Source organism: Ochlerotatus camptorhynchus, unplaced genomic scaffold, assembly GCF_037179485.1.
Source record: "Ochlerotatus camptorhynchus isolate MF236.1 unplaced genomic scaffold, CSIRO-AGI_Acam_v1.1 ptg000162l, whole genome shotgun sequence".
NCBI classification, from domain to species: Eukaryota; Metazoa; Arthropoda; class Insecta; order Diptera; family Culicidae; genus Ochlerotatus; species Ochlerotatus camptorhynchus.
In genome coordinates this window covers 761022-780869 of record NW_027040652.1, presented here as the reverse complement: position 1 = coordinate 780869, position 19848 = coordinate 761022, and the positions used below count along the sequence as shown (strand labels likewise).

Sequence of the window (19848 nt, the reverse complement as noted above, 5' to 3'; positions counted from 1 at the left end):
CGGACCGAAGAAATGACTGGTTTGACGGCGAATGCAAACTGTTAGTAGAGGAGAAGAATGCAGCACGGGCGAGAATGCTGCAACACCGCACGAGATTGAATGTGGAGCGATACAGACAAGCGCGGAACAGACAAAACTCGGCTTTCCGAAGGAAGAAGCGTCAGCAGGAAGACCGAGATCGCGAGGCGATGGAAAATCTGTACCGCGTAAACGACACACGGAAATTCTACGAGAAGCTAAATAGTTCGCGCAAAGGCTACGTGCCGCAAGCCGATATGTGCAAGGACTTGGACGGTAACCTTCTCACGAACGAGTGTGAGGTGATTGAGAGGTGGAAGCAGTACTATGACGAGCACCTCAACGGTGAAGCAGCAGAAAACGAAGGTGGCACGGCAACAGACCTTGGAGCACGCGCAGAAGACGACAGGCTACCGGCCCCTGATCTTCAAGAAGTTGAGGAGGAGATCGGTCGGCTGAAGAACAACAAAGCAATTGGTGTAGATCAACTACCAAGTGAGCTATTGAAATACGGTGGTGAAGCACTGGCTAGAGCGCTGCACTGGGTAATTGCCAAGATTTGGGAGGAGGAGATATTACCGGAGGAGTGGATGGAAGGTGTCGTATGCCCAATCTACAAAAAGGGCGACAAGTTGGATTGCTGCAACTACCGCGCGATCACACTGCTGAGCGCCGCCTACAAGGTACTTTCCCAAACTCTATGCCACCGCCTATCACCATTTGCAAGAGAGTTCGTGGGGCAATACCAGGCGGGATTCATGGGTGCCCGCGCTACCACGGACCAAATTTTCGCGATTCGGCAGGTTCTGCAGAAATGCCGCGAATACAACGTGCCCACACATCATTTGTTCATCGATTTCAAATCCGCATACGACACAATCGATCGAGATCAGCTATGGCAGATCATGCACGAGTACGGATTTCCGGATAAACTGACGCGATTGGTCAAGGCGACGATGGATCGAGTGATGTGCGTTGTTCGAGTATCGGGGACACTCTCGAGTCCCTTTGAATCTCGAAGGGGGTTACGGCAGGGTGATGGACTTTCGTGTCTGCTGTTCAACATCGCGTTAGAAGGTGTGATCAGAAGAGCTGGGATAGACACGAGTGGCACGATATTCAGGAAGTCCATCCAGCTCCTTGGTTTCGCCGATGACATTGACATTATGGCACGGAACTTTGAGATGATGGTGGAAACGTACATCAGACTGAAGGCTGAAGCTAGACGGATTGGACTTGCCATCAACGCATCAAAGACAAAATACATGAAAGCAAGAGGTTCTAGGGAAGACAATGTTAGCCTCCCACCCCGAGTTCAGATTGACGGTGACGAAATCGTGGTGGTCGATGAGTTCGTGTATTTGGGCTCACTGGTGACCGCCGAAAATGATACCAGCAGAGAAATTCAAAGACGCATTATGGCAGGGAATCGTGCCTACTTTGGACTCCAGAGGACGCTCCGGTCGAATAAAATTCGCCGCAGCACGAAGTTGACTGTCTACAAGACGCTGATTAGACCGAGACCTGGACTATGCTCGTGGAGGACCAACGCGCCCTTGGTGTTTTCGAACGGAAGGTGTTGCGTACCATCTACGGTGGAGTGCAGATGGATGACGGAACGTGGAGGAGGCGAATGAACCACGAATTGCACCAGCTGCTGGGAGAACCATCCATCGTCCACATTGCAAAAATTGGGCGACTACGGTGGGCTGGGCTCGTCGTAAGAATGCCGCACGACGACCCAGTGAAAATGGTTCTAGAAAGCGACCCAACAGGAACAAGAAGAAGAGGCGCGCAGCGGGCAAGATGAATCGACCAAGTAGAAGGTGACCTGCGGACCCTTCGCAGACTACGAGGCTGGCGAACTGTGGCCATGGATCGAGTAGAGTGGAGACGACTTCTTCGGACAGCAGAGGACAACAAGGCCTTAGCCTGATTGGTAAGGTAAGTGCGTTTCGAAACAAAGTGATTTGTCGTTGAAAAATATGTACTGTAGATCAAAATGATTGTCATTTGAATCGGCACCACCGTTTTCATCCATTAAATTTGATTAGTTTTACTTTTGGAAGCAAATGTCTAAAACGCACATGCCAAACAATATTCGCGAAGATGGCAAGTCAACAACAAATGAAGACAGAGCAAGAAAGCGATAATTCTCCATTTCGTTTTCGAGTTTTTTTTTATTTATTCAAAGGGGGGATGTTTCTCAGAGTCTTAAACTATGTTAATCATCGATCGAGTTTCCACTTGCTGCAATTACGGCCTCCACACGCTTCCGGAATGCACGGCAGGTTCTAATAATGTAGTCTGGATCCATTTATCTACAGGTACGGGTCAATGTTTGCCTGAGGCTTGCTGTACTCGGGTGGCGTTTAGAACAGGCCTTGGCCTTCATGACGCGCCATATTGAATAAACCAGCGGATTAAGATCGGGGCTGGATGGTGGCCTCGACGGTGGCCACATATCCTTCGCCCAGAACGGAAGATGTTCCTGCAACCACTTCTGAGTGCGGTTCGAGGTGTAGCACGGAGCCCCATCTTGTTGAAATACAACATTTGGCTTCGGACCGTACTGTTCTTTGATCCACGGAAGAACATACTTACTTAAAATCCCGATGTAGACCTCCGTGTTGACCTTGTCGCCTTCTGGAATGAACACCGGGTCCAGTTTTTGCCATCGGAAGCCACCAATCCAAACACCATAACGCTAGCGGGATGCTTGGTCAGATACACGTTCTTGTGCTCGTCGGTCACGTCTTTTACCGGAAGAGAACTAATATACCGGTCGGTTCTGGAATTTGATACGGGATCGACGGTAAACATGCTCTCATCGGTGAACAGGATTACCGGATTTTTTCCCTTAAGGAAGTTCAAGATTTTCTTGCATCGTTCGACTCGTAGCTCCCGGATGCGGTTGGTAATCATGTGAGTTTTTTTTTCCGTGCCCTCGACTTCGCCCCGCAATCTTCCTTTACGATCTTCCGTGCCGTAAAGTCACTGATCCCGTGTTCCTTTACCATTTTCCTTATTGAACGCACTGGATTCATCCGAATCTTCCTTTTGATAGCAGCGATAACCCTCGGAACCCGAGCTGAACTCGGACGACCTGTGGCCACCTTCGCGGATAGTGTTGTCCTTTCTTTTCTCGGTCTAAAACCCTTTTGACAGTCCACTGGGACACTCCCACGGCGATTGAAATGGCTTGTTGCAACATTTGCGCGTGGGACAAATTCCGAATACGCTGTCACTTTGTCATGGTGCAACTGTCAAATCATGCAAAGAAAACCAAGGCATTGTATGCACAGGTGAAACGGGAACCTTATTTGTGCGATACCGTACATTTTCGGAGCTCTAAAATGAACTCGAGTTTTGTTTCTCTCATACAAACGTGCTCAACGCTTCATTTCTAAGACGCCTAGCTAGACTATCAGTAAGAAACGGAAATGAAAAAGAAGCACGCTTAAAAGGAAAGGCTGGCTGTGGATCGTCTCGTCGTTGCATTGCTCATCGCATTCAATGTTAGTAACGTCGATTTTCTAGTTAAACGAAACCTCATTATGGCTTTCAACCACCTTTCACGAACATTCTATCAACAATCAATACGAAACTAACGATTTTAAATTGGCTCACTACTTGACTAGCCTATTGGTCCCAAGCAAATCGATTAACGTACCCCATTCTAGTCAAGATTCTAGTACATACTACACAATGTTTGTTTTGATTCGCTATGGAAGTTTGAAAGATAAAATGAGGGGTTAGTGGATTTTCCTATGTTTCGAGGGGTGAATCGATTAGCTTGAGACCGAAGATAGTAGCAGAGCTGAGCCAAAAAGTTGAGCACATTTCTTCGTGACCTTCTAGTCTTAGAGTTACCTCTATGGCTTTACCATAGGCTCATTGTTGGCTTTACTTCGTGAAGCAGCTTGCTAAACAATTGGCTCGTTTCCTTCTACCGCCCCGAGTGAGGTATGTCGCACAGGCTGCTTGTCATGAAAAAAGGAAGAAGATTATGTAATTATTGCTTTCCACTTCTGACATAGCGTTATCATTCGGTTCGTTGATCGCTTGTCATTTTGTCATATGGAGATATTTTTGATTCCTTGGAGAGGAAATGAATACGAAATAAAAATCGAATTGGCTGTAAACAGAGTTACGTTATCGTTTTTTTTTTTAAAATCATGCTTAGACATTCTGGAACACCCTATATTGTGATCAGCTTTCCGATAATTGTAGCTAACTGAGGGACTAACTGTGGGTTGGATGATGGACGTTCCTCCAAGGTAATCAGTAAAGGAGGGCGATGAGCGGTATACTTCACCAGGCCCCTCCCCCTGCGCAGACAATTGTCCATACACAAGTTTTAAAAGTTAAACTGTCTACGTAGTTAAGAAGTTTTTCCTCGATATTTTAAATGATTATCTATTTTCCGAAAATCATAAAATTATTGTTTTTCAACATAACTGTACAGAAAGGGTTCACTCCAAATATTCATGTAAATCGTAAATAAATAGTGTATATTACCAACCATCGGCTCAACATTTATTAACCAATTCGATTTTTGTTTTCCCAACCTCTTTAAATTTAGCCCGCTTGGGCAGTAGAGGCAACCGGTGGTAACTAACTTGACTATCCTATTGGTCCCAAGCAAATTGATTAACGTACTCCATTCTAGTCGAAATTCTAGTACTACACTATGCTTGTTTTGATTTGCTATGCAAGTTTGACAGATAAAATGAGGGGTTCGTGGATTTTCCTATGTTTCGAGGGGTGCATCGATTAGCTTGGGACCGAAGAGAGAACCAAAGCTAGGCCAAAAAGTTGAGCATGTTTCTTCGGGACCTACTAGTCTTAGAGTTACATCTATGGTTAAAATATGTAGTCAAAATCTTCAATTCTACAATAAAATCCTTCACATGACTGCTAAAAATTAAAAAAGGTATTCGAAAGTATTCTTCAATTGCCACATGTCGACAAACGTCACAATACATAAAACGTCTTCGAAATGTCTGCGTAATAAAAAATGTCTTCACATAATTTTTTAAGAGGCCGGTAAAGCACTCCTCGTATTTTCTCATGAAAATACGAGAGCTTTTAAGTGCTTTATCTTTAAGATCTTTTGTCATCACCTTTGCATGGGTCCCATCTCATTGCTCGATTCCGGGCAATGAGATGGCTGACTCACTTTCTAAGGTGGGCGCTATGGAAGGCGATATTTACGATCGACAAATCGCCTACGATTAATTTTTCTTCATTTATCGTCAACAGTCACTCGTCAGCTGGCAGAATAAATGGAGCGAAGGGAGTTTGGGACAATGGCTATATTCGATCATCCCTAAGGTGTCGAAGAGTCCTTGGTTCAAGGGCTTGGATGTGGGTCGAGACTTCATGCGTATGATGTCTCGCCTCATGTCCAATCACTATTCGTTAAACGCTCACTTGTTCCGTGTTGGGCTAGGGGACAGCAATCTCTGTGAATGTGGACAAGGTTACCAAGACGCCGATCATATTATTTGGTCTTATGCTGAGCATCGTGGAAGATCTGAGCTGTACGATTCCCTTCGGGCTCGAGGTAGACAACCTAATGTTCCAGTTCAGGATATTTTGGCTATACGCGATCTGGAGTTTATGAAACTCATATATGTTTACTTTAAGAATATTAACCTAGGGGAAGTACAACTTGATCTGAAGTAATATTTGAGATAAAAATTGCTCAAATTGGTAGTTATTATATTTTTTAGTATAAATATTAATGATATTAACCGTCAAGCGGAAAGCTTCAAAGTAAAAAAAAATAACTGTGTAACTTTAACGCATACACTCAATGACGTTGCACCGTTGTTGTTTATGTTTACTTCAGCTTTCTGTTTGTCATAATTTTTGCCTAGATTTTTGTTTTCGATAGCTCTGATCGATTTCGAATTCGGTTTTTCATGATAAAAACGGTCCCCCAGCACCAAATCTCTCCAAGTTGTATGCTCAGGGTGAATCGAGCGTAATACAACCACGGAACCATCACTCTGGGATTCCGTTAACAGGGGCGGCGTTGTCAATCGATTCCCGTTACATCGGAGAACAGCACATTGGTTCGCAGACGATGAAAAATTCGTGGAAATTAATTCCTGCGAATGGAAGTGCGGCCGATTATGTGCACTGAGAACAGCTCCCAAATAATGCCAAATTTATGAGAACAAGGAGCGGATTTTCTTGGTGGTGGCCAGCAAGATCACAAAAGAATGACTTGCCTCTCGTGTGAAATACATTTTTGATTAAACGAATGTCAAATGTACACTTAAAACCAAAATAGTCAAAAACAAAAAAAAAACAACTGTCAGACTAAGTATATGATTCTCAAATATCACACATATTAAAATATTTAATACTTCCACCATCGGTATTGATACTGATACTTGGAGCTGTCCTTCCCCTAGATATTAACATTAGATTGTAAGTTTGATTAACCTTGTGTTTAGTTTGTATTTTGTACGTGTGGGTTTTTTTTATGTTTGTTTTCAAGATGATGGATTAATTAAATATTTGTATCGTAAACCACATTTCAAACCTCCCTCTCCCTTTTCCCATAAAAAAAATTGTAAATCTCCACTAACCTCGAGACAACCGCGAGTATCCGGTCCAGCTCCTTTAACTTTAAATATATTACATCAATAATGTATAACGAAAATGATAACTCGGCTCTGTAAAGTTTATTCGATTGAGCCTGTACAAATAAAGTAATTAATAATAATAAAAAAAAAAAAATTATCCAAATGAAGACATGTCCTAAAAATCTGGTATCCCTGGTATTATGCAATGATCATATCTTCATTGGAAATCATTTGTATGACATTTGCTATCAAGATATGTAATATCAGCTTTAGTGTGAATATCTGGTCAAGTAAATATATTCATTATGTCGAACATACATTATGCTCATCATCAGCATACCTAAGATGTTTGTGCCTTAGGTCAGACGTACAGATATGCTTCTAATCGAAGGACTTTTTTCTTTCTAAATTAAAACACATACGACATTTTCATATTTATAATGTATACACCATGTTAAAAGGGCTCTATGTATTCTGAACAAGTCATAAATCACGTATATGTATCGCCTCAATGTTAAACTATTTTTCACATATCACTTTCAGACTTTTAAAACTCATCGCTAAAAGGATGCACATTTTTCTTATTACTGAAATATTTTCTAATCATATTTTTTTTACTCCATGCGCGATTTTGAGGATTACAAAGTTGAAGGAAATGCTTTACTAATGTCAACATGAGACTTGGTGCGAAATTGACTAGAGAATGTTATGAAGAGAACAGAATTGATAGCTCCGTCAGAGTAGGGCCAACAATCAATACGAAACTAACGATTTTAAATTGGCTCACTACTTGACTAGCCTATTGGTCCCAAGCAAACGATTAACGTACCCCATTCTAGTCGAAATTCTAGTACTACGCAATGTTTGTTTTGATTCTCTATGAAAGTTTGACAGATAAAATGAGGGGTTATTGGTTTTGCCTATGTTCGAGGGGTGAATCGATTAGCTTGGGACCGAAGAGAGTACCAGAGTTGATGCTTCTCAACAGAATTAAAAATATATTTCAGAACCCTGCGAAGTCATAGAACATAAGTCCTAATGTTAATATGTAGTCTACGATTTGATTGATTGACGAATAAATAAATAAAGTACCAGAGTTGAGTCAAAAAGTTGAGCACGTTATTTCGGGATCTTCTAGTCTTAGAGTTACCTCTATGGTAGAGCAGTTTTAAAATATGATTCCATTTTATGAATTGCATCACGGGAAAAACGCTGAAAAAATAACCCATTGGGTATTTTCTCTTGAAAATTTGAGTAGAAGTAGTTTAGAGTGCATTATTTACACTGTATTTTTATCGCTGTCAGTTTTTTGAAACTTCGAAAAATTGGCGTCTCCTGAAAAGCAACGTCGCGAAATGATTTTGCACAAGCACCTGGAAAGTCCTCAACTCTCTCATCGGGACATCGGAAAACAACTCGGAATCGTACAGTCAACGGTGAGTTGTGTGATTAAACGTAGCTGCAAAACTCTGAGCATCGAACGGAAGAAGAAATGCGGTCAGAATGGATGTTCTATTAGTGATCAGGATTACAAGCGTTTCGTGAAAGTGTTTAAGCGGAATCCCAATGCTTCGTCCAGGGATGTGGCCAAAAAGTTGAATCTGTCCAAGTCTTTAGGAGGACTGCATACGTACAAAGTGCAGAAGGCTCCAAATCGTGACGAACGGCAAAATACGGTGGGAAAGTCACGGGCCCGGAAACTGTACACCTAGATGCTGAGGAAGCCTCATTGGCTTATCATGGATGATGAGACCTACGTGAAGGCGGACTTCCGGCAGCTTCCGGGGCTACTGTTCTTCACCGCTCAGCATATGTTTGATATTCCGGAGGAAGTAAAGAAGCAGACACTTTCAAAGTTTGCCAAGAAATACATGATTTGGCAAGCGATCTGCTCATGTGGCAAACGGAGTGCGCCGTTCGTGACTACCAGGACTATAATGGGGAAGATCTACCTCAAGGAGTGTCTACAGAAGCGTATGCTTCCTCTGTTGAAGCAGCACGCGGGCCCTACGATCTTCTGGACGGATCTAGCTTCGTTCCCTTATTCAAATGTTGTTATGGAGTGGTACGAAGCCATGAACCCCCCCCCCCCCCCCCCCATCGGTTTGTGATACTAGAAACGCAGTGGTAGTAATACGTTACGTATCTGTAGGTAGTCCGGTAGAATGGTAGTAGCGAAAGTGAAACGTATAGGCTGTGATTCTTCGTACTGTCCAGTCCATCTTCTGTTGTGAGTTTGGAGAGCCGGCAAGCATCCAATACAGCTACAACTGGCATATTGACGTCGTTGCGTTTAATTTCAGTTGGGTCTATATACTGGTCATATACTAAACCATCGATCTCCACCAAATGAGATGGTGCATACAGATAAAACGATGAGCGTAGATATGAGCACTTTATAAAGTTGTTGGAGTCTTTTCGTTTATCGAACGTGATCTTTAGTTTTTCGTCGTTCATCTTTAAAATTTCTATAACAGACTTGTATGTTCAGTTTAGAAATTCTGCAATATGAAATGCGTTTATTGCACATTTCACTCGTCGTAAAAAAAACAATGTATGTAGAGTTTGGGATACACAGCTAGTTGCACCCACCGCTTTTTCTCGGTGGGGTTTCAAACAGTCGGTCTGATTTTTTGCATGTGAGTATCCAAGTAGCCATAGGCACGTTATCTCCCCTTTTTGGTTATATACAGCTGGACAACGGCCATACCAGTGTTTGTAAGTTCTGATGAGGCCCGTACAAAACCAAAAAGGCGAAATAACGTGCCTATGGTTACTTGGGTAGTGCCAATGGAGAACTAGTCACTCGCAGAAAATCAGAGCGCTTAGTTGAAAACCCACCGAGACAAAGCGGTGGGTAGAACTCAGTGGAAAACACGTTCTTCTGAGGAAAACTATAATCTAATCCTACTGACTGATGAGGGTTCGATTTCCATTGTTTACAGCTTTCCCCGAAGAACGCGTTACCCACTGAGTTCAACCCACCGCTTTGTCTCGGTGGGTTTTTAACCAAGCGCTCTGATTTTCTGCTAGTGACTAGTTCTCCATTGACACTACTCACATGCAAATAATCAGAACGGCTGGTTGAAACCACGCCGAGAAAAAGCGGTGGGTGCAACTCAGTGGGTAACGCGTTCTTCGGGGGATAGCTGTATAATGAATACGACCGCACTACAAGCCTACCGGATTTGTCGGTAACTGAGGGTCAATTTACTTGATTCGTGTTGTCATTCAAATAGCTCTCGCTAAATTTCAACTTCTATTCAAATTTTAAAACTGCTGTACTCTAACGGAGCTATCAATGCTGTCCTCTTCATAACTTTCTCTAGCAAATAAATTTCACATTAAGTCTCATGTTAACATTAGTAAAGCATTTCCTTCAACTTCCGAAATATGCTTATCTCGTGATATTTCTACGATTCATTTGACAAATCTACGTATGAAAATATAAATTTGTGTCCCGGAAAGTATTAACTTAAATCGAGCTTTTAATTTGTTGCAAGTACACAAAGTATACAGTCATCTTTCGCTCGTTGGGCTAAACCCATGGCCTACTTAGGCTGTGAACCATTTGCCGATTTAAATTTAACTCGTGGTTAAAAGTGACATTTCGAAAGTTATTTTCTATGTTCGAAAATCCCCGTGCTGTCGATCGACCGGTTTTTGAGCCACAGTTGTCAAAATTTAACTTCTTGTCTGTCAGAAATAACCATGCTCGGATAGCAGGGTTAATCGATAACTTTCCATCTGTCAAATTTTAACCAAAAGTTAAAATAATCCACCAAATGGTTCAGAGCCTTAGTGAAAGGCTTTCGTTAGTTGGGCTGAGCTGTCAAAGCTGAAAATTGCTTGCGGATACATCGATTGTCTATTGTTATCAAAATCGTTTAGCAACTATCCAAATTGTTCATCCATGAGCCCCTCGAAAATGAATCTGCAATGTCAGAAATGACGTTTGACTTCGATTTAGGTGGGCTACAGCCCAACTAACGGGAGTCCAACTGAAACGTAGCCCACTTTAATAGCGAATTCGTTTATTATTCAGTTCCAACCTGGATCGGGTATCAAGATTGGGTCTGCTTGTTTTCTAGCAAACGTCAGTTTGATCGTTTGTTTTTAAAACCTGGCACGGGTCGAGGTTCGCACTGACAAAAAGTTCGGGTTCGCACGGGTTGGAACTGGTTCCAACCCTGATAATAAACGAATTCGCTATAAGATAGCCCAACGAGCGAAACTCGACTGTACTAGGTTGTGCGCAGGTCCAATAGGAATGTGATACGCGAAGAAAACTTTGAAGAATCATCAATGGCTCTCACGCTGAAGGACAACAATTCAAATCCCATTGCCGTGTCAAAATTAACCACTTCATTCGAGCAGTTAAAATGACGTTTGCTACCACTCGAACTTTGAAATAAAACATTATTTCGAGACTATTTCTTCTAGAACCACGAGATAAGTAGCCAACATTTGTGCATTTCATAAAAACATAGAAATTGGTTGGTCCAGTTTTGTGAAATCGCTGGTAGAAAATCACGCCAAAACTGCTTGACAAAGTGGTCAATTACAATTCTAATAATTTGTAGCATTTCCAGGTTTCGTGTTAACATTGTCTTTAATTCCAGTGATTTCGAGAAAATATACATTAGGATGGGTCAACTTAACGACTCTCTACTCCCCACAGCTCTTTCGATTCGTATCGAAGCCCCCAACAACTCTGCCAAATTTGAATGAATTTGGTTACGATCTGGATTTGCGGGAGAGCTTGATAAATTGTATGGGAAAATGTATGAGAAGCTGTCCGAAACTGTTCAACTACTTGGCACAAAATCAGAAATCGCTCAATTTTTAACAAACCTGATGGAGAAAACTATGCAAAACAACTTCGTTCAAGGTCGTAAATCGATTCGACTTTTGTGCAAAACATATTATTCTTTATTTATGGCCATGTGTTCCGCACATACCTTCTGGTGGATTTAAGCTTGTAGGTATGAGCGGAAAAAAATAATAACTTTTTGCACAGAAGTTGAATCGGTTTGCTGTCTTCGACGAAGATGTTCTGTATATTGTTTTCTCAATCCAAATCTAAGTCTAAGAAATTTGAACAATTTTTGAAATTTTATCAAGCTAATTAATAGATTTGTTCCGTTTCCCATACATTTTAACCATATCAATTTTAAAGCTCTCCCGCGTAACCGAATTCATTCAAATCTGGCACAGTTGCTGAGGATCCCAATACGAATGGAAAGACATGTTGCAAGCCGGAGGTTGTGATTCGCCACATAAAGTTAACCCACCCTAACATACACAATTAGATTTTTTGCCGAGAGTGGCACCACCGAGCAGGTCCGCATTTATTTTTACTGAGAAATCAGCAAAATTCCCGGTTTGTTAGCTGAATCTCGGCAAGTTTTTCACTGAGATCCAGCAAAATAAAATGCCGAGCTGCTCGGTGGTGCCACTCTCTGGTCAAAAAAATCCAAGTGCGTACATACATTGATACAATACAATGTAATATTTTAGATTATTAAGATTATCACCCCTATTCTATATTTCGTTCGGAACGAAATTCCTATACAAAAAAAAAAAAATATTATTTGTATGAGAATTTCGTTTCGAACGAAATGCAGAATAGGCGTGTATATGTACCTATAATTTAATCGTGATGCTTGTGAGCTTGGTGGGTGGAAAATTAACTACACACAATTTTACTAACGTTTCACTACACTGGATTTAGTTATTGGTTGACCGAATCTGAGTGTATATGACTAGAAGGCCATAAATTCATTTCCTGTTAAACATTTTCCCTAAACAACTACTAGTTTTAAACGAGAATTTCTCATTCCATGATTTTCTTTGGTTCGAGCGTTGAACACTGCTCTCGCCGCCACTCTCCTCCCGTCCCATACGTTTTCAAATCACCGTCAGCAGATAGTAAGCCATCACTATCGCGGGAACCATGGCGAATGCCAATCCCACACTGGCCACACCAAGCATCCCTGCATTCATCAGCAGTTCCTTGGTCACCGAATCGAAGCAACCTTCGGTGAAGATTGTCAACGAAGTTTGCAGCTCCTGGCAGGGCCGCTTGCGACCGCCGTAGTCATCCTGGCAGCACGAGTCCGGAATACGGTCACGCCAATCGATGAAACTGTCCACACCGCAGCACTGCAGCTCCTCCTGGGTCATGTCCCAGGAGATGGTCATCATGCGGCGCCGGCCGTACTGGGACATCGACTCGTACAGGTAGTCTTTGAAGGATTCCATGGCACGGTCCTGGAAGAGGTAACCCAGGATGGTACCCACGAAGAGCACTGCGAACAAGAGGAAGAATAACAAGAAGTACTGGAAGAAGAATGGTTAGTAAAGGACTGAGTCTAAACTCATGTAACAAAATAAGACCAAGCTCGTAAAAATTACTTAAATCTTTATTCATTTAAAATTAAGTTTTACAATGACACAGAAGTTCAGATATAGATGCATAAAAGCTTGACTGATGGATGGAATGAATATCATCGGGTTCGATTGATTTACTTTCGGCACATTGTTGTATTTTTTTTCAGATCCTTATCGACTTACTCTAGATAAGTATATTAAGTTAAATATTAAGAATTGGTGTGTGCGATGAAAGCACATGAGCACACACACTTACACAGAAGATGACTGCTTTCTCATTTTGTAGCGTTTTTAGTTTTTAAATGCATGCTCAGCATTTTCCTATTTACACAGTGTTGAGATTCCGTATCAAGTGAATCAAAGATCTTCGATTGCGAAGGCTCGTAGAAAACTTAAGCGCGTGTGCCTTAACATTGTACTTTTGTTTTGCTCTCAGGTAATCATCAGAGCAATGATAGGCGATCAAGTGGTAAAAGAACAAGTTGTGATCAAATAAAGCAGGAAGCCACGCTACTCGATCATCCGGAACAGCGAGCACGAGAAGATCATTCCGAATATCAGCAGAATGGCGACGATGATTCCGGACGCACCGATGAACGCCGCATTGTCCCGTATCAGGTTGGACGTAATATCGAGACAGCCCTGGATGTAGATGTTCTCCGGCGTCGGGTGGTCCTGGCAGGGTTTGTAATCCGTGAAAGTCTTTTGGCAGCAAGACTGAGGGATTGAACCGCGCCAATCGTTGTAGTGCTTGACGCCACAGCACTTGAGCCGCTCCTGGGTCATGTCCCACGCCTGGGTTATGGAGCGCTTGCCATAGGCACCGTAGAATGTCATCGATGAGCGCATCTCCTGGTCCATGGTTTGGGACACCTTCTCGCGGAACACGTACCCCAGGATGCCGCCGATGAGCATCGTGACGAAAATCAGGAAAATCAAAATGAAGTACTGAAAAGGAAGCCGGGAAACGAAATTTGGATATTGTAAGGTGAGGCAACGGTTTTTGTTTGTCTGTTTGAGTGATGTGACGTTGTGGGGGTGGGTGTATGAGGCCAATGAAGTGAGAATGCAAATGAAATGATAATGTAAAAGTGACGGTAATGGTGCCAAATACGAGTGCTTTCCATGTGAAAGTAGTTTCTCTGTACAAACCTGCACAGTTTATCGGTTAACAGTTGTCTGCAGACAGCCAGGTGTACATTCAAAGTGTACATATTATCTGTGATAGTGTGATCATTAGACTGATGCAAAATTTGAAAATTTCGCTCCACAGTGTTCAAACGGTTTCACATCGGGTCCTGATTAGCCTCCGAAAGTTTAAACTCATTTGGTAAGAAACTAACTCAGCACAAACCATGCCCAATGTGATCATGCCCAATGTGATCATGCCCAAGTAACATTGCAAGTTTGATTGAGGTTTTAAAGCATGCTACAAGTCTAAAACATGGTCTACAGAACCCTTTTAAAACCGAAATTGTTACTTGGGTTGTCTTTTAACAACCTGAACCCTGTGAACGAATGATAACCTAAATGATAGCACTATTCCTCAAATTGTTTGGATGCTACCCGGAACACGTCGCTTAGCAAAATAACGGTAACAAATTTGCTGACTGTACAGACTGTTCTGCAGAGCTTGTCTGTTGCAGATATTTTGTCATTCAGTTCTTTCTGAAGTGATTCTGATCTTTTCCAAAGTGATTCCAAACTTTCCAAATGTAATGTAATGTCGGTACAGATGGATCTCGTTTTTGGAAACATAGTTAGAGTGCACTCTCTACAACTCGATTTTGAAGGGACCATAGAGTTATAGAATAGCAATCCCTTACAAATTCGCTATCACAGTAGCCATGACATTCATTTTTACTACGGTTCTAAATATATCTCGATATCGAGTTAGCGGACATCGAGTTGTGGAGAGTTTTTTGACGTTGGATAACGTCTTTCGGCAACATACGGGGGTACAAAATTGAAAACAGTCATTTTGGATGCGTTACGAAAAATTAAAAGATTTTGAACGATAATAACTCAACCGTCTCTCGATAGATTTACGAGATAATGGCATCAATCCATTGGAAATATTTCTAGCAATTTGCTGAATGTTTCAAAACTATTGATTTCATTCTGTAAACTATTGAAAAATGGTTAAAAGTAAACCATTGTCTAAAGATGGTGAAAATCGATTGATTTTTTTATATTCTTATACTTTCTCCAACCGAGACATCAGATGCGAGTATCTGACACCTCTGATATTTTCTGTTCTACTATATAAGCGTTCAACAAGGTCGCCCGTTCCATCATTGTCTATCCGATCGTCGACCCAGCAGCAGAGCAGCAGAGCAGCAGTACCAGAGCAGCGGAAGCAGAGCAACGGCAGCAGAGCAGCGGCAGCAGAGCCTGGGGGCGAAAGGGCAACTACGCCGAGTGCGTTGGTGCCAGTGCTCCGGTATACTGGGCCGCCGTCATGGAATGCCCAGCTGCTGCAGTTCTCAGTCGGTCGTATTCACTGTCTGCTCCGCAAGGGCAACTACGCCGAGCGCGTTGGAAAAATGGCCCTTTTCAGGGCCACAACATTATCAAGAAAGAGTTTAACGTACGTATGCGAGTATCTGACACCTCTGATATTTTCTGTTCTACTATATAAGCGTCCAACAAGGTCGCCCGTTCCATCATTGTCAACAACATCAGCCCAACAAAACGACCCTTTTCAGGGCCACCAAACTTTCGCAAAAGAGTTATTAAGGAATATTCCTAAAATATAATATACACAATTAAGTACAACACATAACAGACGTTATCCAACGCCAACCCTGCGGTCGTATCTAGTATACAACCCTTCCAACTTTTTTTTTTCCTTTGGTTTGTTTTTTTCCGTCGATCTTGTTTTCCGTGCTGAGCACCAATGCTACCGACGCCAGGGAGGCATCTCACACACCCGGACCCTAAATACCTATCGACCCATCAACTCATGAACCGGGGACCAACGGCTTTACTACCCATCCGAAGGAAGGCGTGATCAGAGATGTTATGCCTCAGAACATCCCGGCGGCGCCGACTGGGATTGAACCCAGGCCTGCTGGGGTGAGAGGTAATCACGCTTACCACTACACCACCGGCGCCGTTATATTTGTGGAGAGTTGGCTGTCCTTAATTTATGTTGCCAAAATCTAGACCTTGATGTGTCATAATTGAGTGCTAATATGCGTATACTGAAAAATCAGTACGTTACAAGCCAATACGTTACGTTAGTGTAATCTCCATTTCGCAAGGCAGTCCAAGAACAGCATATGAAATGAAAGTTGAAGACAAAAGTAAAGTTCCAATAGGGACGTAATAATGATGAAGAATGAGAAGAACTTATCAACACATCAATTTAAAGAATCATTATTTCAAATGCACACCTACTACCCTGGTGACAGAATTCTGAACTAAACAGTGCACCATCCAAAAGGTCTTGGCATCTGAACAACTCGGCCAAATACAGCAAGTCACTACATACACTTGTGCCACATGGTGAAGAAATTTCCAACTATATTGACCACCAGACAAGGGAACGTCCATTACTTATGTCACGCAAATGTGGCCCAAGGCGAAGTCTTTTTTTACGCAGTATTCAATTTACGTCCCTCTTTTTACGAAGTAAATCCCAAATAACGAGTTTTTTTTTTACGAAGTAAATTCCAAATAACGAGTTTTTTTTTTTGATTTTGGGAAACTGGGAAAAACTGTCAAATACCCCACAATATGGGTATTTTTGGAATCGGAGTGACGTGTAGGGACCGGAAATCGATGTCTGCCCAACAAACAATTTGAGTTGATCAACAGCTGAAAAAGCTATTTTTTAGCTGAAAAAGCTTACGTTTGCCTGAATAAGCTCTTATTCAACATTCAATGTTTGTTGGGTGACGCCATTTTTAAATCCAAGAAGGCGACTTCCGGTTACATAAAAACTTGGAAATTCTGCCAAATACCCCACAATATGGGTATTTTTGGAAACGGAGTGACGTTTAGGGACCGGAAATCGATGTCTGTCGCCATTTGAAATCCAAGATGGCGGATTCCGGTTACAGAAAAACTTGAACATTCTGCCAAATACCCCACAATATGGGTATTTTTTGAATCGAAGTGACGTGTAGGGACCGCAAATCAATGTCTGACGCCATTTTGAAATCCAAGATGGTGACTTCAGGTTACAGAAAAACTTGTAAATTCTGCCGAATACCCCCACAATATGGGTATTTTTGGAATCAGGGTGATGTGCAGGGACCAGAAATCGGTTACATAAAAACTTGGAAATTCTGTCATATACCCCACAATATGGGTATTTTTGAATCGAAGTGACGTGTAGGGACCGCAAATCAATGTCTGACGCCATTTTTAAATTCAAGATGGCGACTTCCGGTTACATAAAAACTTGGAAATTCTGCCCCACAATATAAGTTGCCTGTATCTCTTCTAATAAAAAAGATATACCCAAATATAGTTGAAAATATTAATAAATTCAAATTAATTTAATACGAGTTTAAAAAATAACATACCTCTAATTTTTTTCATATTGTTGAGAATAACATACGTCCTTTCAAATGTTGTAAAAAAACTATTTTTTGTTTGCCCCAAACAAAGATATTAACATTTGAAAAGGGCATATTTTTAGTAGAAAAACGTCAATAACTCTTGATCGACGAAAGATATTGACAAGCTTTGTGCAGCAAAAATTTGCACTTTCTAAAGATCTAAAAGTTATTTCAAGACACCTTTGCTGAGAAATTTGAAATAAGAAAACTAGAGCAAAACAACTGTTTTTTTAAGAGACATCCTAACTCAATTCAAGAAAATAGCTCTAAATCAATCAATTTAAGAGATACAAAAAAGTTTTTTATACAAAGTTGCTTGAAATCAGCTCAGCTATAACTTGGCCCAAGAATGTATACCTTAATTTATTCAAACAAAAAAGTTAGATTTTTATTTTAATGATAATAAGAACCACCCTCGAATTCATTGTCATAAAAAAGAGGGCCCAACTATAAGGAACAACTTTGTTAGTCTAAAGTTTCAATTTCAGGCTCAATACATATCATTCCCCCTAAATCTGCATTCTGGACACTGTGCAGTGGTACAGCGAAAATGGCGTCACAGTGGTTCCCGAGGACATGGATTTGGCCAATACTCCTGGCCAATTGAACTGATAATTATTAATTTACAGGCAACCAATTCGCGATATATTCCACATAAAGTTGATCGATGTTACAAAACCATTCATGAGCCTTACTGACTACCATAACCATAACCATTAATGTTCTCAAACCATAAGTAAAAACGTTCTAATATAGTTCTCTTTCCGAAAATGTATGAAGAAAACAAGAATTTGAAATGGTAATGTTTCTTAACAACCCATTATTTGTAAGGTCCGCTTCCTAAAAACCATAATACATAAGGTTAAAACTTTATCACACAAACGTTCATGTAAGGTTCCAAAACCATTTCAGTTAAAGTTAAGGAGGGATTATAAACAATTTATAACCATTATCGGTAAGGTCAATTTATGGTTCGCGTTTATGCGGGATGGTAAGAAAGAAGACTGAAACAATGGTCTTACAATAATACATAATACCTACTAATAATAGCTGTTACATTGAACTATCGAAAATAAATCGCATTTTTAAACCCCAACCCCTTTTATAATTCATTAATCCGTAAGTAACCCACTATAGGAAGGGGTTCATAAATGAGAAATTTATCCTATTATATGAGAAATATTTGACCTTTTTTCATCCCTTCGGGCTTTAGTAAATTTCAATCTTTTATCCATTTCGACCTTTTGTTCATTCGATCTTTTGTCTTTCGAGCTTTTTATCATGAGTCGAATTGATGAGCTTAGCATGCATAATCACAACTCTAGATAGAGCTGGAATTAGGGCCCATCAGCTTTTGTAAACAATGACTTCTCTTGATAGTTTCTAGAAATTTAAGGCTCGCCCACGCAAACCAACATCCTCATCGGGTAGGGAAAGACTTCCTCTATCCGATGGTTAGGTTGGTCTGCGTGGATGTGCCTTGAATTCCTAGAAATCACCGATAGAAGTCATTGTTTACAACAGCTGTTACGCCCTAATTCCTGCTCTATCTGGAACTGATGTGAGCCACGAAAATGAAATGTATTATCCGCCATCGACCACTCACCGTCAGCAGCATGCACTTGTACTCCTTGGCCGCGCCGATGCATCCGAAGAAGGACAACAGGCAAACCAGTGCCGAGGTCGCAATCAGCACGTAAACCGCACCGGAGAACAGGTTCGTTCCGAGCAGCTCGTTGATAAAGTTCTTATCTACCACGGTCCACACGCCGAGTCCGAACACGATGGCACCACCAAACTATTGTCGGAAGGGGAGATTACTGTTCGTGATTTCAGTTGTTACGCGATTGTCACACACACATACACACGTGAGTTGCGTGTGATTCCATACTTACGAAAATAACAAAATTGGAGATAAACATGCTATACTTGACACACTGCCCGCAGCAGTCCATTCTGCCGCCCAATCCCATGGTGAGACGGTTCCGTGAGGATCTGGAAGACGGGAAAAGAGAGAGAGAGAGAGGACACTGTGTTAGTCGCTTTCGGTTGCAATTTTTTTGTTTCTATTACGAGATAAAAGTTTCCTTGCGCGAAGCCAAACCCATTATCGTCTTATTTAATCCGATGAGTTTCTCATGATCGTAACGCATATAATTTATTGCATTTCATAAAACTGAGCTATCATGTGTTTTTTTTTCCCGCGCACGTTCATCGCTTGCTTTGCAAGCCACTCATCGAAGTCACCTCCAACTGTCTATCGG

At 41.6% G+C, this 19848-nt stretch overlaps 2 protein-coding genes across 2 annotated transcripts in view; both read right to left on the bottom strand.

Moving 5' to 3' along the window:
- Positions 1–12498: 12498 nt before the first annotated feature.
- LOC135701433 (CD63 antigen-like) lies at positions 12499–12980 on the bottom strand. The gene has a single exon (XM_065222227.1). The coding sequence runs from the start codon at positions 12882–12884 to the stop codon at positions 12531–12533; it is 354 nt and encodes a 117-aa protein (XP_065078299.1). The 5' UTR covers positions 12885–12980; the 3' UTR covers positions 12499–12530.
- Positions 12981–13027: 47 nt separating this feature from the next.
- Positions 13028–19848, bottom strand: part of LOC135701457 (tetraspanin-11-like) — a 65649-nt gene continuing 58828 nt past the window's right edge. Inside the window, exons 3-5 of the mRNA XM_065222267.1 lie at positions 19480–19579; positions 19191–19382; positions 13028–13961 (exon numbers count right to left, since the gene is read on the bottom strand). Coding sequence (XP_065078339.1) covers positions 13524–13961; positions 19191–19382; positions 19480–19557 — 708 coding nt within the window. The 5' untranslated portion in view covers positions 19558–19579 and the 3' untranslated portion in view covers positions 13028–13523. The remainder of the gene's footprint in view (positions 13962–19190; positions 19383–19479; positions 19580–19848) is intronic.